General features: G+C 41.9%; 1 protein-coding gene across 1 annotated transcript; it reads right to left on the bottom strand.

Moving 5' to 3' along the window:
* Nucleotides 1-3714: 3714 nt before the first annotated feature.
* Nucleotides 3715-22027, bottom strand: CTSC (cathepsin C). The gene is made up of 7 exons (XM_051779266.1): nucleotides 21825-22027; nucleotides 21149-21294; nucleotides 11020-11186; nucleotides 10451-10606; nucleotides 8236-8351; nucleotides 5562-5693; nucleotides 3715-4843 (listed from the first exon to the last, which is right to left on the bottom strand). Exons 1-7 carry the CDS (start codon nucleotides 21988-21990, stop codon nucleotides 4341-4343), a joined length of 1386 nt encoding a protein of 461 aa, XP_051635226.1. The 5' UTR covers nucleotides 21991-22027; the 3' UTR covers nucleotides 3715-4340.
* Nucleotides 22028-23269: the final 1242 nt, after the last annotated feature.

Raw genomic sequence — 23269 nt, 5'->3', positions numbered from 1 at the left:
GGCTCACCTTCAAAATTTCAAATTCAAAGTTCAGTTGAGATCAATTTTTTTTTAAAAGTACCTACATCTACGTGTACAATGGACTGCAGAGGGGGAAACCACAGTTAGCCATGAATCACTCTGGGGACAAGAGTGTTTGCACTCACAGGCTTTCAGACCTCACTAATACACTTTATTTTACAATCCAAGTGCTCTTTTGCTCTCATGCAAATAGGGGGATTAGTAAGGCAGTGCTGTGAGACACACAGCGAGGACAGACACCTCCGCACAGCAGGTCCACCTGCAACCTGAATCCCCCACAGCCATTCCTGCCCTACTCCTGCAATGCCCTGGAGCTCCCACAGTCACCGGCAGATCTGGGAACAGACTCCCCCCGAAACCTCCCTCCTCATCTGCTGCTGCATCACATCCCTGAGAGACTCCTGGCATTACACCATGCTCTTCACCACATTCTGGAGAGCACACCATCTCCTACATTATTGCAATCCAAAGTGGGACAGTTCCAGTGACATTAGGCAGCTCCATCCCTGCAGACTGCCTAAAGCAGAGTTAAGTAAGTCCCATCCACTGAGGTGAAAGTAAAATCAGTGATGGCTTTGATGTTTTAATGGGATATTTAACACATGCCAGAAATGTCTTTTCTGAAGAAATTAATGATTCAGTGGGGGGAAAAAACACGCTGATTTTTTTTTTTCCTGAAAAGGAAGAATGAAAAACTGAAAATCTTGATAAAAGATGCTCTTTTGTAGACTGAAACCACTGAAAAAAATTCTTCCTTACTCCGTTTTCCTTTTTGTCTTCTAAAGTAAATAAAAAACCTCCACAGCACTTGTCCCTTTTAAAATACAAAAATTGAGGAAAAAATGCTTTTCAAAATTCTCCATTTGATATTGCTGCAAGTGTTCAATTAACAACACCTACAGCGCTGTTTAAATCACATCTTGATCAAAGTAGTTGAGAAATATAGCTTAATATTTTCAGAGGTCATAGGAAGTTTGATGTCAGCAGAACCTTTAAAAGTGCCCCAATGTTCTTAACTGCATTTTACAAACTAGGTTTAAGCCTCCAGCAATGGACAGTAAAGCAATAGTAAAGTGTAGGTAATTTAAAAAAAAGGTAACTTATAATATTCTCCTGAGTTTGCCATTTTAGTAAACTCCATTGGTGCACACTTGTTTTTCCTGTCTTCCCAAGACCCCTGGACTAATACAAATCTAATCAATCCTAATTTCAGCATTCTGAACAAATCTAGGAAAGAAAATCTCTGCTGTTGCTTTATATGAATTTTATGCTGCAAAGTTAGAGTGACGACTTTGGATGTTGAATATCACCCTGTGTTTCAAGTTCTCAGCTCACAGAGCTGGAAAGAGTCATGATGATCCAGCCACGTCTCCTTCATAAGCCAACTGCAGGATTCCTTGAGCAATTCTGTTGTCAGGGGCAGTGCTCAAACTGGGAAATCCCCCCACTCCAGTGATAGAGACTCCACCACAGCCTTTCATTGTTTTTAAGGAATTATTACGCTCCCTTTTAAACAGATATAGCTTATTTATCCTCTGTATGTATTAATTTTCAAAACATTAAACTTTTAATATCTCTGTTTGCTAGGCTGATGACCAGCTGTGTTTCCCTTATAAGTATTTATCAGACATGACATTATCTTAAAACCTTCCCTGGTAAGTTTAATATATTGGGTCTCTAGTTCTTCACTTCAAGATACATTTGCCAACTCTGCAAGTATTGTCCTGAGTAATAGCATCTTTCCCATTTTTAAGCTACTTCGGCTAACACATCATTTATAGGTAGAAGCCATATAAACAAACTATAACTTTTAGAAAAAAAGCAAAGTTGCAGAAAACCACATTTCCATTTTGTTGGCAGTAGTTAGTTTCCAGTCTTCTGTACTCCTAAGCCAAGCTTAGTCCCACTCTGCAACTTCTGAGGAGCTGAAAGGATATCAGTGGGTGAAGCTGTGTTACAGCCTGCACCATCACAAAGTAGAGTGTGGTACCTCCTCATTCCTAAGGTTTATCAGTTCCTGCAATTGCATCCCTTTTGGCCTGCAGGAAGGAAATGCTCTGGCTGATCTTCAGCCTGTGGCCCCTAAATGTACTTTCCGTACTTGACTCATAGTCCCAAATAAAAGTCAAGAATCCAAGTATGTCATATTGGCCACATATCAGCTCCATCAGGCTGACTGACATTCCTCTGAGCAACTCTGGAATACAGAAAACAAGGATGTTCCCATAACTGCAGTCAGCCGGAGGCAAACAAATATGTCTGATGACAGTTGCTGGGGGCAGTGATAGTGACAGACCACTTTAGGAACTCTCCCATCTTCACAATAGCACCAGTGGAGCTGCCACACACATGCAGTGACAGACAGAGGTGGGAATGGCTAAGAAAATAACATACAGTATTATTCAAAACACTATATCATGTAGCTAACGTGATATAATGCATGGTGAATAGTAAGTGCTTTTACATTCGTAGTGTGCCATAGGTGTCAGCAACAGTTTTATGATGAGTTGATTTCCTAATGGCTAAAAGACAGTAGAAACAAACATCTAGCTTTTGTATCCTCATTCTCAAGCTAATCACACGTGCTATTAAAGAAATCCAAGAACCTAGCACAAACAAAGCCATAACTTCATGAAAATACCTGCTTATTAAGAACTGACACTTCCAAATGCACAGGATATTCAAAATGCATTACCTGTGTAGTGAAACCACAGCGACCCCACAGGTAGTAGGACAAACCTGCAGGTCACCTACACAAAGACAACTGTCTTCTGCAAGGAATTTACTTCTCAACGGGCCTCTGTTTTCCAGTAACACCAAATAATCCAAGTGGGAAAGAACAAGTGCCCTGGTCTTCCCCTGCCCCCCAATTCCCTCAGCTAAAACAATCCAATGCAGAATATGAGCTATTTTGGAAGTCCTTGTTCCAATTCTGGAAAAACACAAGTTCTAAATTTCCAATATTGACTTGGTATTTTTTGGCAGGCGGTTGAAGAAAGCCAAGCCTATGAAGCTATCCTTCCCCTGCCCCTCAACTTGAGCAAACTAGAGTTACGGAGTTCCCGTGAAATTCTGCTACTGTAGTAAAAGGGAGTTTTCCCCTGTAAGTTAAATGAGATATTTTGATTACAGACGACTTTTCCATTTTTCTGTGTTTTATAAACTTCCCTACACCTAAAAAAACCCATTTATAAGACTGTATGTTGCATAGAAATGCTTTGGTCACATTTTAACAGGTTACTAAAGAAGTCAACTTCTACCCATGAAACAGGGGTTTTATGCCACTCTTGTTTACTCAGGTGGAGAACAGCAAAGGCCAGTGCTGTGTTAACCAAGTACTGTGTTGCAGCTCAGAAATGGTTAATTCCAAGTGTTGCAATTCTCCCCCTCAACTCCATTTTTCTACCTTGCGTATTTGAAAGAAATAGGGCAACAGATTAACAGAAAAGTCTAAAGCAAGATTACTGGGGAATTAGCAAATTTACTCAATGAATTGTCCCGTATCCACAGCCTGGACAACTTGCTCAATGCTGTTGCGGTATCTCAGCTTCAGCTGTAAGATTATTAGTTCCTCTCTTCTCTCATCTTCCTTTCCCATCAGTTTATATCCTGCTGAAGCAAAAAGTTCTTGACAAGAAGCTTACAGAGACAGGTCACCAAAGAAGCAATTTCTTCCACAAGAACTAACTCCTATAGGAGCGGGGTAATTTTTATTGAACTCTGAAATGATCAATTGCAAAGCACAGCAATAAAATCCAGAGCTGGAACATTCAGTAACAGCCTGAAACATAGACTTGATTTCTACTGTCATAAGGGTTTGACATGCAGTTTTTACAGGACACTTAAAGCTTTAAAATTTCCTTTTAATCAGTGTAATTGCCCATTCCCTCCCCAATCCACACATTTGTTCTAAATTGCAGTGACTTCCTGATTTCTGAGAAGTAAGGCACTACAGTGTCCTTTCAAAGCAGTTACAGATTACCACAGCAGACGCTTCCCTCTGAGCTCTGAAGGTCAAGATTGTCCATGGAAAAAAATGCAACTGGTAACTGAAGATGTATATCTAGTGATGAATAACTAATCACCATTGCTACCAAAACAGCCATTCTATGTCATCTACCATCAGACTCGAGAGGAAGCCTTCAGTGCATAGAGCAGAATTAACAGTGTTCATCCTCTCACACAGGGAAACTGCTCTGTTTTGGAAAAATTCATTAAAGCTGTCCTGTTCAAGCTAGGGGACAGATTTTAAGCATAGTCTTCAACAATTGGTATGTTCGTATGGCTCAGGACAAGGCACTGGATGAAGACCTCTACATTTATAATTTTGCAATAGGAGTTGCAGCCACTGCAATGCTTTCAATTGCACATTCATCCGTGCCACGGCGGATTCTGAAGTAACCATCTTCACCCCATGAGGTGCCCCAGCTGTTCTTCACAATCCAGAATTTCTCACCACTTTCTGGGTCTGCACCATAGCCCACCAGCAAGACAGCATGATTGGTCAATTCAAAAGGATTTGAGTCATCTTGCAGCCCAGTATGATGGTAGATCCCCTCTTTATAAAGCATGAAATCATTATAAACCTCAAAGGCAACAGCCATTGGCCCATGCTGAACAAGCTCAAGTTTCATCAGGGCTTCATTGCAGCCTCCGTAGAAACCACCAACGTAGTGGTACTCCGAAGTGTAGTAGTGGTAACAGCTGCGTTTGAAAAGGCATGGAGAATCTTGGGCTGTGTAAGGGAAGCAGTCCTCTTCCACCACACCGAAGTCTTGGACATACTTTCCAGCAATGAGATATGGGAAGCCACCATCACAACCTAAACAAAAAAAATATGTGCTTATTACCTTGTAGAGTTATTTGAGGTGGGAGCCTCTCCTACTTATATCTTTTGGAATACTTTCAGATATACTATTGAACATGCACTGCAGAGACCCAGCTGTAGCTAGGGCAAAATTCCCATTTGTGGGAACTATACTGGGAACGTTAATACATAGACCCCTTTCTCATTCAATTGCTCCTGACAATCCCCATCAGGAAGAGCAGTTAGTTACATGCAGTACAAAGACCTGACTAATAAGCATACAGTCCTCCAGAAAGCTTGAGTCATCGCTTTTGCTCATCTCCCACTCCTTGTATGCTCCTCCTCCCTCTAAATATGCTACTGGAAGAATATTTAGTTCCAGTCTTTCTAGGAATGCATTGCATTTTAGCTACATTTTGAGCCCTACTCTTTAGATACTCCCCTCGTCACAGGTAGATCTACCTAAAATCCAGTAACATCCCAAGCATGAGGCCACCTGCTCCTTATTCAATCCCATCATCCATCCCACAAAGAGGTGGACTGACAACTCCGGAATTTTTTCCTGCAATCTTTAAAAAAATAAAAAAGTACTATAAAGTATAGCCTGGCAAAAACTTTATGAAAAAACTAAATTGTGTGCGATGGGGAAGGCACAGAAGTTTTTAATATATGCTCTCCTTCTACAGTATTATCAAAACTTGAAAGCTGTCATTGTAAATATCAGCACACTTACCCTGAGAATACTGGCTGCAAGACACAACCTGCTGTGGACTAAAGATTGGTTTCTGAGTATTGTTTGTAAGGATACGTATTCTTGCTTCCAGCATGCCCATGGAGGAAAACGCGTAACAGCTGCCACACGAGCCTAAGAAGGGGAGAAAACGGAACCGTGAAGAGCAGTCAGTAACGCAAACAAGGCTAGTCACCTACAGTCAGGTACAACTAATTCCTAGAGTCCACTGAGTCAAAACCTACCAGATGGGATTAGAAATTAAAAACCAATGGAGCAGAAACTTTATATCTACATTTAGCTTTTAAGCACGCAATTAAAAAAACCCACTTCTAACAACTTCTGAAGGAACACAGAGCTTATGCAAGAAAAAGAGACAGCATACTGCTCTTCAGTGTTTTTTCAGCAGTACCTTTTAAGAGCTATCCTATTATGCTATTCCTTCAGAATGAACCTACAGGGACCGCATTACCCAGGACAGAGAAGGCTCAGTCTACTGCCTCAGACAACAACCCTTTATGGAGTACATATGCTAAGTGGCAATGAACTATTTGAAGCGAATGCTGACATTATTGTTCTTATTTCAACCTACCAATGGATTTAGTCCTGTAATCTCCAGTTAAAAAAATATTCCACCTCTCCAGCTACCCCTAAAACAACCAACTTTTAGAGACTAGTAGTATAAACAGCAAGTTTGATACAGAGAATTCATCCCAGCTCCCCTTGCTTTCCAAGGGCATGTAATTGTATGCTGGCTTTTCAGAGGCACCTTAACTTCCCTTTGGTTTCCCGGCAGAGAGTTAAGTCTCCTTACTTTTGCATCAAAATTTAGTATTGCTTCTAGCTTTAGGCCTCTTCACTTCCTAGGACCTTCCTTTCACATATAAAAACCTTTAGAAGTGGAATGACAAGCATCACAGGGAAGAACAATTACTTGGATGGGGTCCTATTTTATCTACTGATTGTCACCAAGGTCCATGATTTCCTTTTGTTTCCTGACAGCAGGAAAGTCAAATATTGCAGAGCTATGAAAACAAGGGAGGCCTGAGGAACAAAACAAAATACTTTCTCTTGAACTGTGTGGGTGTATAAAAGCACAGCTATTACAGAAGTAAGATTTTGTGAAATTGCACCTTCACTCAGATGCATCTCTGAAGAGAAGGGGCAAAATCAGCCTGAACATGAACACTCCTTTGCCCAGCAGGGCAAAGTGAAACAGTGAAAGATGCCACCCACTCACTATACAGTCACAGCATCTTAGATGGGCCACACTGAACACTTTGTTGCATCTTGTGTGCAAAAATGTAAAAAATACAATTCACACACCCATTTCAGTCCATTGGAGTGGCTGCTAAATTTCTCTCCTGCTACCCCAGTGGCATTTATGAGGCTCACAGACTGTCCTCTTTTGGAGGTTTTGTTTGTGTGGGGTTTTTTTGTTTGTTTATTTTTCTTTTTAAAGCCTGAAAGCTAAAATACTAATTTGATAGAGCAGAATGGATATTCCACAGACATTTAACATACTCAGCATGGACTTTTAGATTACAGGAAAAGTGTAGGAAGCTTTATTGTTGGAAACAACGGAGTAGTTCTCATTTAGAGAAACTCTGAAGCAACATACTGGAGAAAGGGTAAGTTTGGAACTAAGTGTTCAATTGTCTGGCAGCTAAAAGAGCCTTTGGTATATTCACAGTTCGCACCAGGAGAGAGTAGAGGACTCACACCTACACAGGACCATATAATTTCCTGTTGCCATCTTCCAGTGATGCAGTGTATCAGCTTGCAAGCTAGAACTCCCACAAGCCTTCCTATGCTTCTTCTGCTACCAGGGGCCCAGCTGACAGAATAACTAACCCATAAATGAGGGATCAGTGATTTAAGTAACTCCTTCCCCACCATGCTAATGTTATGTTCCCTTCCCCAAAAAGTTGTAACTAGATAACTGCCAGAAGACGCAAGTTTATTTGGAAATGGTAGTTCAGGCAAGGGACACATTTACTGAGTCCACTTCTGGCTTCCATTAATTCAGGTCTAACCACCTAATTCAGGTCTCTCAAACCACAGTGCTGTAAAAGCACTTCCTACAGAATACACATATACCAGCATGGTATCCTTTTTATTCTCCTTTAAGCTAAATAATTCCCTATCACAGGGCAAAGAAAAAAAAATAGTTTTATCAGTATTCTATATTTATCAGTGTCCACAATTTTCACAGAGACTAATGCCTCCTCTTGCAACTAACCATTTAAGTAACTCCTAAATTTATCAGGGAGGCAAGACTTGGAGGTAATATAAACAATTTTCATGGGTTTATTCATTAAAGTTGCATGATAATTTGCCATCAGCAAGAATTAGGGAAAGAGTTTGATGTACATCAGTTCAGTGAGTGTACAGAAAACTGTGGCTGAGATGGATTGGACAAAACTTGAGAGCTGTCTTTATACAGGGTTCTGTGGTAATTTGCCTTCACTCCAGCAAGCTACACTGCTGTCTGGATAAGCCAGTACCATCACCTATTTCAGCCGTGTTGGTAGCCAGGACTCCAACCAGTTTCCACAGGTTATTCATAGTAAAGGTGCAATCTGTCAACTGTAAGACACTTCTTGCTAACAGTAAATAATGAAGTACATCAAAAGAGCACTAGAGCATTTCATTCAGAGTTTTTATTCATTTTTACCTTGATTCCGAATAGGGCTGACATAATTGACACCATTCACATTTCTCCAGTCCCAGGATTCTGGCAAGCTTGAAACTTTTTTTAGTAATTCAGGTGTTAGAGGTGCAGGCTTTGGTCTAAAGAGGAGAAAATGATTTTGAGAAACATACCACGCTCTAGACAAGGAAACAATTACATAACACTCAGTTTTCATCTTTTGGCTTCTACTAGTTGGACTTACTTCACACTATGCAATTTGAAATAGTCTCCATCTAAACTGAGTGGGTGTCAATCTGAAGAGATTAGTTTCAGCAGGATGCAAGACCTACTCAAATATGCTCCCTGACGGAACTACATTATGAACTATCCGCTGCTGAGGAATACACATTCAGTACAGGAAGCTCAGTTTGCAAGCTGCAGTGCCAGCTGCAGATTGAGTTCTGAGTGGTCTAGATGAGAGGCTGTGAACTGCCGACCCTTTGCATAACCAAGGGCCTGGGGACCTCCAGCCAAGCCACACCGGACACTCAGAGACACAGCAGGAGTCGAGGAGTCCAGATTTTCACTGCTTAGCCTGTGAGTGGATAAAAGCCCCAGGGTTTCTTTGTTTGGGGTCCCTCCACAGAAGTACCAGCTTAAGCTGTTATTTTGTTATTTAGTTATTGCATCAAGATTAAATTATTTTATGTATCTGGACATCTGAGACTCTGCTATGGGAAACCTGGAGTCAAGCCAGGAAGGAAACCTGGTCTGACTGCATGAGTGTGGGGTCTGTAGCTGCAAAGGGGCCTCGGTTCCAGCTCAGGTGCTGTGAGAGTGACTGCCAGAGTGGCTTCTGGATGGTCAAACAGGGACGTCTCCTAAACATCTACAAGCTGCTGAGGTCAAATACCTTTGTGCTCATCTGAAGTGCTGAGGGTCACTGCAACACAGTTCTGCAGCAGATATTTTACACCTCTGCTATCACAAGGTATGTAGAATATCTGACTGCAGAAGGCACCTTGTCTTGCCAGCATGCACTGACAGCAGCTACAGACTGTTTAACTGCAGACAGACATGGCTTACATCAACACTTCACTAGATGTAGTACCACTTGTCTCAGAAACTTCTCTGGAGCAAGTTTTTACTGTGACTATTGAAGAAGTATTGAATATTTCCTCATTTACCACTTGCAGCCAAGTGATGCTCATACATCAGCAAGCCAAGAGCTTTCTGTATTCAGCCTTCACACAACCCAATGCTTGTCCTTAGGTGCCATTCACAAATACCAGACACTGGAATCTGTTCTGAAAGCAGGAGAGGGCCAACCAAATACCATCATGGCACTGTATGGGTGTAACAGGCTATTGTTACCAAGTAGTTTACTGTATTTGAAGATGATCTACAAGGTGAGTTCTGTCTATATGATGAAACCATGATAATCTGCATAATTATCCCACACAAATCAGCAGTTTTATTATAGAGTAGGACCTTCTTCTACAACACACAATTGCCACAGTTTGGAAAACTAAGTAGCATTCCTACTCACAGGAATACCAAGAGTGAAAAAAGCAAAAATGCCAAGAAGGTAGAAAGCTGTAAAGAAGAGAATCTTTAGATCAAGGAACTCTAGTTTGCAAATTAATCTAGAGGATGATGTACAAATCCCCATTACTGCTCTCTGCTCAGTGATCTGCAAGACCCTGAAGGCATTCTTGGGGCTGCTTTCATGCTTCTTGAGACACTACTCCTGTTAGAGCATCCTGTTGAAGGCATGGCAAATTATCTAAGTAATCAGGGAATTCCCTCAGAAATCTTTAATATTTATGTTTAATGGCAGAATGCAGTTCACTGCTTTTTAATTGCAATTATGAACTAGCAGAACCAGGACAAAGTACAAGCAGAAACTCCTGACTGTGGCAAGCAGCTGATGAGCAGACACGAGAGTGAGATGACAACAGAGACTGTCCCACTTCTTCCCTGCACATATCAGTTCAGCAGCGAGCTACTGGGCAAGATTAAAGGGTAGGTTACTCTATTTGTCTCAACTGTTTGAGATGATAGATGCTCAGAATAATCATTCAAATGAAAACTATATTGGGACCCCATGACTATGAGCTGGAAGGCCCTGAAACTTGATTAAACATCTGACCTACAAGCCAAAACACAGTTAGAAAGCGCCAGGACAAATATAAGCAGAGTCTTGGCAGCAGCGAGGTTTATGGCAAAACAAAAGGTTTTGTTTTGTTTCAACTACCTTGAAGCTCTGGAATAGAGACCCCCAGCTCTTCTAGTTAGTTCTTCCAGGGCAAAATGCTCATACTCCTTGTATCTTGCCGCTCTCCACGACTTCTGATGAGCATTGATAGCATTTACGAAATCAGGGTTGTGCACATAACGCCTCCCTGAAAGTCTGCAAACAAAAGCAACCAAACAAAACAGTAAGAAAAGGACAGATTGGAAAATAAAGGTGTTCTCTAAACTCAATATGTAAAAGACTAACTCTGGAAGTGTCTTGTGATAGGTACGGATAAATAAACATGGAAATATTGGATCAAGGCAAGGTTCCTTAAACCTGAGACTAACTAGATATAATCATCTTGCTTAGACATGCCAGTTTTGTAACTGAGCTTCGCCACAGGAGAAACTCTGACGTGACAGGCACACGCTCCTCTGTTTTAGTGCATTCAGGTTTTATTTCCAACATTATAACTGGTATTAACTTTGCCCTCAGTAATGGAATTGGTCCTTATGGTTTTAGTTAAAACCTGATGGACAGTTATGAAACATTTTATTCCAGGAAAAGCTCACTTATCTGTTGCTTACCTTCCCCTGGGCTTCTGGAGAGGCAGCTCGTTTATGTGAACATCTGAAGGAGAGGAAGTAATCTTCTGTCCAATGAAACAAGCCCAATTGTGGCCAAGTACATCATGTACCCATCCTGGTAGAGTCTCATTACAGTAGCTGGTTACATTCTGGCCTTCCTTTTTGTACTGTAATGTGAAGAAGTTATGCTGGTGTTGAGCAGATGCATTTGTTAGCCTAACAGCAGTTCCCCACCCACTCAGCTGCTTCTTGCCTGTGTTTCAGAGGAAGTGACCAAACATATAATCCAGAGGTTAAGTAGATAAATGAAACTGATACTTATCAAATCACTGCAGAAGACAATCATGTTGTGACTTGCACTAGCAACAAAGCATGCATTAATATCAGCATCAACTAACAGGTGCTAGTTGTTTGGGTTCAACAGATACTTTCTCAGCAAGATGCAAAAGACCTCTTAGTACTTACCCTTCTCTTCAAGGCCCTGAGGTTTGTTGCTCCACATATGTGACTAGTCAAGCTAACTCTGGACTACTTCAAAAGTTTGAGAAACTAGGACTCAAACACAGGAAGGATAGCAAGTTTCTCTCATCCAGTAACCTCTCAGGGAAACATGTACTATTTCTATATTTATTTGTGTGTAATTTATGTACTGTTTTTGTTTTACAAGTCAGAACCAAAGATGAGACTTCCTGCAACTGCTTAAAGCTTGAGCTGTGATGGTACAGCATCAAGAAACAACTTCACGTGAACTATCAAAATGAAACAGTATGAAATGATGATCTGTTGAGAACAACTCATTTAAAGTAGGCAGTGAGGAGAGTGTTACTAAGGTCTCAAATCCTGAGTCCTAACACTTCCCTGTTCACACAGGTCTTCATTTTAGTACTGAAGAGTAATAATGTTACATATTCAGTAAAATGTGTCTTCATACAACAGTTAGCACTAACACTTTACCCAGCTACGTAAGTTTTCTGAATTAGCAATTCTTTGACAGCAGAATGTCTCAGGATGGGGCAGGGGGTGTGTGGCTCTTTACTCATTACTCATCTCTTAAGGTTAGAGCCTGTTTTGTATTAAACTACAAAGGAGCCTGAAAATCCCAAGCAACAAAAGCTTTAACTTTACTCTTCTAATCACAAAAATAGAATCCAAGTTTCCTAGTCCAAAAATACTTCCTTAAATCTCATTGGAATTGCACATGTACAACAGTACAGGGATTTTGGAACTATGTTTCAACAAAATGCTTGCTCAGCTTCTTTACTGAAGAAAGTGGTGGTTTTTGGTGACGGAAATGCCCCAAGATGGAAATGAGTGATTAAAGAGACAGGGATATTGTGACTCCGTACAGGTTTTGTGGGAAATCTGAAGGAGAACATGTAGTGAAATAATTAAGTTTATCGATCAAAGGAATAAAATTAAAGGCTAATTCTCTGTTTTAGGACAGGAATTTGCCTTGTCCCCAGTCTGGAGGTTGCAGAGGCCTCATATCTACACTCCTGCTTGTCTAGCAAGGCAAGCAAGTTTGCTGACTGGAGCAGCATGGGGGCACTTGGAAGCTGAGCTGTTGCCTTGCTCTATTCATCCCCTCTTACTGTGCAAGACTGTGCAATATAGGATATAACTACACTTGGCCACATAGCAAGGGCAAGGTCCAGAGATTATTTGAGAAATACCCTCTTCACAACAGGAGTGCTAGAAATCCAGACACCCAAAAGCAACAGGTTAGTAACTTTACATCTATAATTTACTGTGACATCACTTTATTGGCTCTACATGACAGCATTAAATTAATACCTGTCTTTTTTATGTAAAAGTTGCCACAGATTATAACAAGACCAAGTACAGCTATTCTCAATAAACGCAGGCCTTCAACCTAAATACGTGAAGATTAGAGGAACAGGACTGCTTCATGCAACAATCAGACACAGATCCTGCCTAGTATACAGTTATACTGAATTAAATTAAAATTAAATTAGATTTAGGACTTAACTTGTTGCCTTTTTTTTCATGAAGACATCTGATAACTAGCAAATTAAAATAACAAAATGCTTTTTTTTTCTGTTTTGTTTTTCTCTCCTAAAAATCCCTGTCCTTTTCCAGGAGATCAAATGCATTGCTTTTTTAAAGATGTAGATAAACCAGAATAGCATTCACAACATTTGTGCAACTTACCTTTTGGGAAAGTGAATTTAGCAAGTTTCTTACACTGTTCTTTCAGTTCATACATATCAGCAAAACTAGGAAGGGGGTAAGAGGACAGTCACTGGCAATGCCTCAAGACACAAAAGCCAATTTCAGACAGACTGTGTAGAAGCCTAAAATTAGGCAATTCAAATCCTCTGTAGCTAACTTTTTGTAGACTGGCAGACTATAAGCTACTACTGAACTGACTTTAAAAAGGGGACACAGAGACTTTGAGACCATAGCATATCAAATGATACCTGGATAAAGAGAATTTAACCTCAAAGCAGCACAGTCAGCTAGGAAATGAAAATATACCCGAAAGGTCCCAATTTGCCTTTCCCCCTCTGACGTGTAATTGAGAGCCACTGACGCAACAAAGTGACAGAGAAACCTTTAAAAAACTCCAATATTTATGCTTCGTTTCTACAAGGCAGTTAATTATCCAATGAGCCACACATTAGAAGAAATAAAATGGGGTAGCATCGTCATAGGTGCCATGACAATGACACCCACTGCTTACTACCAGAAGGTACACCACCAAATCAGCACATCATTTCTAAAACCACAGGTAGCATTTCTTACTGCTACCAGTGAAGGTCTGAGAGATTCGATCTGGCAAATCTGATTTTACCAGTGTAATGGTTTTAGAGGACTGACTATGAGTATGTCTGCCCAAATAACAATCATACAGGGACACGGCACCATTGCATGAACAACAGTTGACTCAGGTGGATGTGAATTTTAACATCAGACCCCAAAGAAGCTGCTAGCACAGCACCTAAAACATCCACAGAACCCATCCTGTAACAGTATCCTCCATGGAGGACAACAGCCAGACAGCTCTGATCACCAGCAACTGCTGGACAACTGCTGCATGCATTTTCTCTGCAGACATAAGATGATGGCTTTCATTTCTGAGTTAATAAGAGACCACTGCAACCATGCCACGTGGTAATTTCATCAGCCAATGCTCACATCCGCAGCATTAAGTAAACTGCATCCAGTGATCTGACCAGTCTAGGACAACTCTTGTAAAAAGGCACCAAATATATTCAACAGTTCCAATTCTGAGGTTTAAGCTTTAATTCTATTTCAAATGCATATTTTTCTCAAGCCTGACAACTCACGTGACTTTGCCTAATGCCAGAATTTAGCCAAGCCACTCCAACAACATTAACCTTAAAAAGCTTCATGTAACTAGACTTCAAAGACTGCTGTCAGATACTTGAACCCCAGGTAAGGTTTTTGGTGCAGTATACTTTTAATAGCATCTTTCCTGTGTTGGTCATCATGACAATCTATCTGCATATTCACTTCTAGTCCTGGTAAAAAAAACATAATTGTTTAAAGCTTTCTTTAAATCTTTAATCTCACTAAGGGGAAAGCACAAAAGGATGGAGACCTTATTGGAAACGTTATTTTAACAGGGATTCAGCAGTGCTACAAACATAGATTGCCCACCCATCCCCTTTTACATCTAATGTTCTCAACTTAAGCAGTGCTTGGGCAAGAAGCCAACTTGGGTTCTAGGGGGTGGGACTACCCTATACACTTAGAGGACTGGGCAATCACCAACCATAGGAAGTTCAACAAAGGGAAGTGCCAGATTCTGCACCTGGGATGGGGCAACCCTGGATGTACGTACAGACTGGGGAATGAGATGCTGGAAAGCAGTGCCACAGAAAGGGAGCTGGGGGTCCTGGTTGACAGCAAGTTGAATATGAGTCAGCAGTGCCCCGGCAGCCAGGAAGGCCAACCGTGTCCTGAGGGGCATCAGGCAGAGCATTGCCAGCCGGTTGAGGGAGGGAATTGTCCTGCTCTGCTCTGCATTGTGGTGGCCTCACCTTGAATATTGTGTGCAGTTTTTGGGCACCACAATATAGGAAAGATATTAAGCTCTTACAGAGCATCCCATCCTAAGGAGGGCAATGAATATGGTGAAGGGCCTTGAGGGGAAGCCGTATGAGGAGCGGCTGAGGTCACTTGGTCTGTTCTGCCTGGAGAAGAGGAGACTGAGGGGAGACCTCATTGCAGGTCTCATGTACAACTTCCTCATGAGGAAGAGGAGGAGCAGGCACTGATCTCTTCTCTCTGGTGACCAGGGACAGGACCCAAAGGAATGGCTTGAATTTGTGTCAGGGGAGGTTTAGGTTGGATATTAGAGAAAGGTTCTTCACCCAGAGGGTCACTGGGCACTGGAACAGGCTCCCCAGGGAAGCGGTCACAGCACCAAGCCTGACAATTCAAGAATCATTTGAACAATAGAACAATACTCTCAGGCACATGGTGTGACTCTTTGGGATGGTCCTGTGCAGGGCCAGAATTTGGACTCGATGATCCTTGTGGGTCCCTTCCAACTTGGTATATTCTGTGATTAAATCTGGTGGAAAGACTTATCGCTCATTTGTTACCAAATTTACAAGTGTGGCTATGCATTTTAATACAGGAAGCACACACTGAATTAGAACAGAGTTGCAGACTTGCAGATGCCCTACTGTACAAAAATACAGAAGATTATGTTAGCAGAACAAAGTACTGCATCTTGCTACCTGATATAAAATGCAAGCAAGTATCAACTGTAGGGGCATTTTCTTTACTATAGAGAACATTCTCATATTCTGAGACCTGTGCTTTCAGATTTACACTTTAGGGAAGCAGCAGTTGCACACTGCCAGTTAAGGGAGCCCAACTAAGACAGGTTAAAAGTTGACTTTCAAGTGATATGCAGAATGATTAAATAGTATTAGCAGCTCTAGCACCTCTACTTTAGCACATGAAATGAAATGAATTCAGGGTTTTTTTTTCATATCTCAAAATTTAAACATAAACTACTGTCACATATCGAGCTTGGTTATTTCAGAAAGGTAGTCCTTGATTTTAACCAAATTTGGGAGCATTGGGGAAGAGAGAAAAGGATGTGACAAAGATATCACCGAGTCAGTCTGGAAAAGACTAGTAACTTGAGTGGTGGAATATTCTATTATCTACTTCTTTCTTTTTGCTGAAGTGATTATACTGTTTCAAAATGAAAAAATGCCAGACTTGTGGTTTTTGCTAAAGGACATCTCAGAAATCAGAATTAGTACCAATTAGCTTAAGGTACAAACAGCAAGAACCTTACAACACTGTCTCCCTCAAAGTGGTAGTCTCAGCAATAAATACCTTAAAGCTATAAATAATTGAAATTAGTTAGCCTCAACTTTCCTTTCAGCCTCACTCTATCTTTTTATGTTATGCTGTTTCTATTTCTTTTGCCAACCCTCGGGGAAAAAATAAAAACTTTAAAGCCTCATATATTGCATAGCCCTAAAGAATCCTTGTATCATCCAGCAGAAGCACATGTTCAAGCTTCTGCCAAGAGTCAGTAGACTAAATTCATATCCAAGTTCAGTATAGGGATGTTTCAGCAGCACACATTAAACAAGAGCATTCCTGCAAAACAAACAAGTTACTCTGTGCTACAAACAAACAGCAAGAACAATAACTATGACTTGTCAGAAGTAGAATGCAAGAATACAGTAGGATGCTGCATTTAACTTGGAAAACTTAAGAGAACAGCAATAAGACAATAGTTAGAAATAAAACACTGTTAGAGTTTCTTTACTTAAGATACTAAAGCAAACTGAGGAAAAAATGCATAGATAAGCTCACTCAATCCACTCCTTTGGTGTATATAATCATTTCCCCACAGGCCCCAAGTCAAAGAACAACTAACTTCTAATGGTAGTGAGGCCCCACGAAAGTCTTAGTGGATGTCTGTTTAGCAAGCCACAGGAACAAAAAGCTTAAAAACTCATGCATCATCCAGTAGCTCTGATAAAGTAGCTCTGATAAAGCCACCATTTAAGGCAAGCTCACAGCATTCTGGTCAGTAATTAATAGTTTAATTTTTTAACATGAAGCAGAAATACACCAGAAGTTCAATTAGCACCAGTGGCACTTCTATGCCTGAAACACACAGACTACACTAATGGCTTAAATATAGCTCTTCATTGTGCCAAGCAACTCCATCTCTCTTCAATGTCAGAACAGGAGCATTACAGAATACAAGTTACAGGACCACAGTATATAAAAAGGACGTTTCTTCTGCCCTGTCACCATGATGAGGTTTTAGCCACATAACTTTAGTGCAACATAAAAAGAATTTGAAACTGATGAGCAGCCTTTAAGCAATAAACACTTTCTTGACAAGCCCAAACCCACTACTATGGAAAGAGATATGCAAGGCTTTCTGTATTATGGCTGTTCCAATACCACAACCTGCTCCATGAACCAAGAAATTATTCCACAATCAAGCAGTAACTCCAGAACCATGTTCACACTCTAAGGTTACCTCAGAGTGATTTAAGTAATTTTACCAAGTAGCAAAAGCAACAGCCAATTACTCCATATTAAACATATTAGTTCTTTCTTGATGTAGAGCAAGAGACTACCAGCAAAGAAAATTCTTCCCTTCCATGAATTCCAAAGGGACTTTGTCTTATGACTTTTCAAATACTCAACAGTGATCAAGGCTAAGCAATATACTATGAGATTGCTTTTACGCTTTCATCTTATTGCATTTCCAGGGAGGAAGGCCCTTGCCAGTTAGTATTCTAGTTTACCCTTTTTACTCCTAAGGCTTCTCAAGTATGACCAACACTAAGCAAATTAAGTCTGCTATGTTTATGTTACTTTCAGGTGCAAATGGTAGGAGTATTTTAAACAATAGGCAAACATTGTTCAAAAAACTCTGAAGCCTGCATTGAATGGAATATATTACTTATTCCCTAGAAATTTTAGGGTAGAAGATGATGAAAATCATCTTACAAAAGAATTAGTTGCATTTGAAAGACAAAACCACATTTCTAGTTTCTACCAGGACTAGACATTTTGTATTTCTATTTCATATGTAATGCAGTATTTACTGGATTAAAAGTAAACAGATATGCACAGCTAAATATGTCACAAAGTCAAACAGTTTGTAAGGAACCACTTCCTCCCTCCAAGTCCCCACTGATGGTTGTGAAGTAAGAATTTTGGAGATAGACAGCATTGCATGTTGTTGCCCAATAACATCAAGTAGTTATCTGCAGCAAAAAAATGCAATTATTAAGTGTTGTAGTATTTCCTCAGCCTTCTCAGACATTTTACATGCATCTTGGTAATCTGTTGTTTCCTTTAGAGCAGGAAAACTAATAGATGGTAACCGAATTTGGCTCTAATCCTCTCTATAATGTCTAAGAAAAGAAGTCTTTAAATTAAAGATGTCTTGCTGATGAATTCCTGACTACTGAACAATGAGCCAAACAAGCTTGCCATTTCTCAATACCAAAGGTGACTGCAAAACTAACAATTAATGCATTTGCTCACAAACAGCTAAAACACATACATGATTTGACTGGCCTTGTTTTGAGCAACAAGGTGAATCAGATGACCACCAAAAGTTCCTTCCAACCTAAATTATTCTATAAAAGTTTTGGTATATTGTTTTAAGATTACTCTTGCGAACAATGAAATACAAGAAATCAACACTTATTGATTATTTGACTTAGTGCTCATGTTCTGGAATGTATTTCACAAGGTACATCACAACCAGAAGCAGAGCCTTCTCTGACTCTCAACTGTCTTCAAGTTGGCTCCTAACAGATCCATTTATGTTCCAGAGCAGGCCACACTGTTTCTATGATTGCACTGCTCACATACAAGAACTAATTTGATAATCAGCACCTGTTTCACTGCTCAGCATACCGGCTTGTAAAGCCACTCTGTATTTCAGTGTAAAATATCAGCCTAAGGATTCCCAGTCTGCTAGTTCAACTATATTCTCCTCAAATGAGTTCAACAACTGCTGAATTCTACCTGCCAGACACGACACCTCAAGCCTGAGTTCATGGAAATACTATAGCATAGTGTTCCACTGTCCTCACAGAGGCAGCAATTCCTGCTACTTTTAAGGGAGGCCCTCCCACTGTAGGTAGGCTCATAGATGTGTCCCTGCCTAAGAAGTTTCAGAACAATTCTGCCCAACTGGACTACCTTTCAGTGTCCATACAGTTTTTGGTGTATCACCTGCCAAAGCTATGAGAAGTGCACATAGCAGCAATTTAGTTTCACTGTCTTATACAGATGAGAATGTCAACCAGGTATTTCTCTCTCACACAAGTATAAGACCCTGTCTTATTTTTAAAAACTGCATTCTTATTTTAAAAATTTACAGTTATAAGAGTGCACTAGTCTTGACAGTTATTTATAGCAGCTGATATAGTACCACATTTTTAACTTGTGAAGAAAACAGTGTTGATAATTCAGAGGTGTTTTAGTTATTGCTGAGCAGCACTTACACAGCATCGAGGCCTCACCTGCTCCTCAGAGAGCCCTGCCAGCAAGTAGGCTGGGGGTGCACAAGAAACTGGGAGGGGACACAGCCTGGACAGCTGACCCCAACTGACCAAAGGGATATTCCATGCCGTACAATATCACGTACAGAAATAACAGTTGAGGAAAGAAGGAAAAAAGAGGAACATTCAGAATCATGACATCTGCCTTCTTGTGTAACAGTCACGCATGGTGAAGACCCACTTCATGGAAATTGCTAAAGACCTGCTTACTGGTGACAAGTAGTGAACAAATTCCTTATTGTGCTTTGCTTGCCTACACAGTTTTTGCTTTACCTGTTAAAGTACCTTTATCTCAATCCATGAGTTTTTGCACTTCTATCCTTCCAATGCTCTCCCCTGTCCCACTGGGGGGGAACAAGCAAGTGGCTGATTGGAGCTTTGCTACTTATCAGGGTAACCCCTATCTACACACTGGGGTTAACCTACAACAATGAGCACGTAAATAACCCCCCATTAGTTATGTTAAACAGCCTACACAGTCCTTTACCTTACATGAGCTCAAATTGACACACAGAAAGCTGCAAGGAACTTGTAGTTAAATTCAAGCCTTATACATCACTTCTGTGATGTATATCACATTCTCCTGGGAGAGCAGATTATCACTTTTCTTAACATCTGAAAACACTGACTTTAAAACAGCTACTGTAAAATAAACCATCTATGATGGCGCCTAGAAAGACGATGTAAAGCAAAAGTAATTTCTTCACCCTCCTTCTACTAGTGAAGGTTCAGTGATTTTGTGCTTGGACAAGGCCTAGGTGTTTACTGCTGACTCATCTGAAGCCAGACACAAGATCATGCTTCCTGAAAAAACCAAGAAACATGTTCACTGTTCCCGTCCAGGACTGCATTCACCAACTATTGCAAGACATATCTGTCTCCCAGGTGACAAAGTTATCCTGCAGAGATTACTTCAAACCACCCTTCAGACTCACAATGCCACTCACTGGGACAGCAGCAGAGCACTCCTTTAACAAGAGAGTTTTGTCCTGTCTACCCCCTGCCTGCCATCACTGTTTTCAGCTTGGTATGAAGTCATTAACAGGGACTGGAGAAAACAGTATTACTCCAGATGAATTAAAGCAGTATTCTGAAATAAAATTTAAAGAATCCTATAAATCCTTCAGCAAGGAGAACAGAAGGCTCCAAAATTTCCATGCATTAGAGAACATCTTTAAGGAAAGATAAAAGGAATGGTGTTTGCTATTTCACTTGGGTCCACAGTGTCAAGAAAAGTAAAAAAAAAAAAAAAAAAAAAAGAAAAAAATTCTGGCTACTAAGAGAGTTAGCTTCATGAAGGCCTACAAGGCATGCCAAGAAAGGAAAGCAGCAGCATCTGTAATTTTTTTTCAGATAATGCCCAGTATGGGTATTACTCCCTACCTAGGCACTGATAACTATTTCCTTATGTTAAAAAAATTCTTTGTCTAGTAATCTAGGCAAATCTTAGAATCAAATATAAGTGTCCCAACTGATCCACCATGCCACTCAGGGACTGAAGAGAAGCCTAACTATAAGCCATTTTAGCAACAGCCAGTGATCTAGTACACACCAAGTTAACTCACCTTAAAAAATGCAAACCACTTGTAGTCATTTATCACAATTTCAAAGCCTTGATTGTAAATCAAAGTGAAGAAACCATAGTTGCCCAGACTATCTTGAGCCACATCTAACTTCTGAAGGTTGACAAGCACCTTTTTCTCCACAGGCCCTAAAAGAAATACAATCATTACAGCATGATTACTGTGTGGAAGAGATTAAAAGCTAAATAGTAACTCCCCACTACTATTATCTCCTCGAGGGTATTTCCACGGGGCGCGGTATTTCCACCTCTCCGGATGCTGTCAGGCTCCCCCGACAGCCAGCTCCGGCAGCCGGTGGCTTCCCAGGAGGTGCCAGGTGTGTCGCCCAGCACAGCCACGCTCTCCTCCTGGTCACAGCCACTGCCCGGGCAGGCTGAGCTGGGCAGGGAGGCACCTGTGAGGGGCAGTGAGCAGGCAAGAGCCGTGGGGCTCATCAAGAGGCCTAGTCGAGCCCTAACCGAAACAAACAGAAGTGGTCAGACGCACTTCCATGCAGGAACCCGCCTCCTGTGTCGGCTCTGGGCTCTCCCGGCACGGAGCCGCCGCCGCCCCCCACCCACATCTCCTCGAGCTCCCCGGAACACCCTCTCCCCGTCCCGGAGCGGCTGTGGGCACCCGGGGCTCCACGGGGAACTGGCCAGGGCCGCCGCGGTCTCACCCGCCTGCGAGCAGTTGCCGTGGCGGCCGCCGGCCCGCCAGACGCGGAGCTCCCAGGCGCCCAGCAGGTCGGCGAAGGAGCAGTTGGCCGGCGTGTCGGCCACCACGGCCGCGGGCGGCGCCGCCAGCAGCACCAGCGCCACGGCCCCCAGCGCCCACCCCGCCATTGCACCGCGCCCGCAGCCGCCGCCTCCGCTGAAGTCGGCCCGGACGCCGCCACCTCCCCGCCCCGCCACCTCCCCGCCCCCGGGGCCGGGCCCGCCCCGGGCCGGCTGCGCTCCGCCGGGAGGGGCAGGGCGTCTTCCACCCCGGAGGGTGTTCATTCCAAACGGCGTCCTCTGCTGCGAAGGGCGCCCACGTCTCCAAAGGGCATCCTGCCTCGCAAAGTGCATCCTCCTCACCGAAAAGCATCCTCCGCCCCAAAAGTTGTCCTCTCCGACGGGAGTCCTGCCCAAAGGGCATCTTCTTCCCCAAAGCCCATCCACCTCCCTGAAAGGCATCCTTCCCTCAAAGGGCAGCCTCCTGCCCAGATCCCCTGTCCCGCTACCCAGCCTCAAGCCTGGGCACTCGCGAGGTCCCCCGCAGAGGGGCAGCCGGACGAGGCTGGTCCCCAGGGTCCTGCAGGTCTTGCTGCTGTGGAGGATGAGGGTTCTTGTTCGCCATGGGTTTAGCGGCACAAAGTCACTCAGAGTTTCTGAAGCAGCCTCACGTCATAGCCGGGAAGCCATGCGGCAGCAGTCCTGCTCGGGATGTAACCCAAAAACCTGTACCATCTTTGAGACCCTTTGTACACAGCAGCAGTCAACAAAAAGCATGGAAAATCCCCCCTGAAGGTGGAAGCTTCAGTGATCTGCAAAATCCTGCACATCCAACAACCAGAATGTTTGCAGGGGACAGGTGTTGTCTAAGGCAGAGATGTCTCCACCAAACTGTGAGACTCTGAGTGTAGCCTCCGAGTACACAGCTGGGTGTGCAGGGAAGTGGTTCTTCTGCTGCTGTCTCTCCAGATGCAAAATGTGCCTACTTTCACATCCCCAAAGATATATGTGCAATCAAGAAGTCTAAAATACTTGCTGATGAGTAAATATACCCTAATTTAAAAAAAAGAATTATATATAAAAAAACTCTTTCCAGGGAACAATACATGCATATAGTATGAAAATGTTCGCTATGAAAATGATGCACTAGCCTAACTACGGATATAAATTTAAAACGAATTTTGTTAAACTGGTATAAATCTACATGTAGATGCTCATCACAGATTTCAACAGTGCAGCTTTAAATAACTCACTTATGAGCTAAACTGGGTTTAAACTATGTGCCCATTTTTTTGTAATTGATTTAAATCAGGGGATTAGGAATTATATCAGTAAATTTTAACTGGTTTAAGTAATACATTATTTTACCACAGTCACTTTGCTTCTATTCTGTCTTCTCAGCCTTTTG

Source organism: Manacus candei, unplaced genomic scaffold (assembly GCF_025592945.1).
Source record: "Manacus candei isolate 608988 ecotype Guabito, Panama unplaced genomic scaffold, ASM2559294v1 h1tg000014l, whole genome shotgun sequence".
Classification (NCBI taxonomy): domain Eukaryota; kingdom Metazoa; phylum Chordata; class Aves; order Passeriformes; family Pipridae; genus Manacus; species Manacus candei.
Note: the sequence above shows the minus strand (reverse complement) of the source record. Positions and strands in the feature narration are given on the sequence as shown.

Bases quoted from the DNA above. Each gene is read 5' to 3' on its own strand.
- CTSC (XM_051779266.1), bottom strand. From the start codon at position 21,990: ATGGCGGGGTGGGCGCTGGGGGCCGTGGCGCTGGTGCTGCTGGCGGCG. The intron at 11,187-21,148 runs GTGAGTTAACTT...TTCACATTACAG, and splicing joins AGTGGTTTGCATTTTTTAAG to TACAAAAAGGAAGGCCAGAA. The intron at 8,352-10,450 runs GTAGTTGAAACA...TCTCCTCTTTAG, and splicing joins CTCTATTCCAGAGCTTCAAG to ACCAAAGCCTGCACCTCTAA.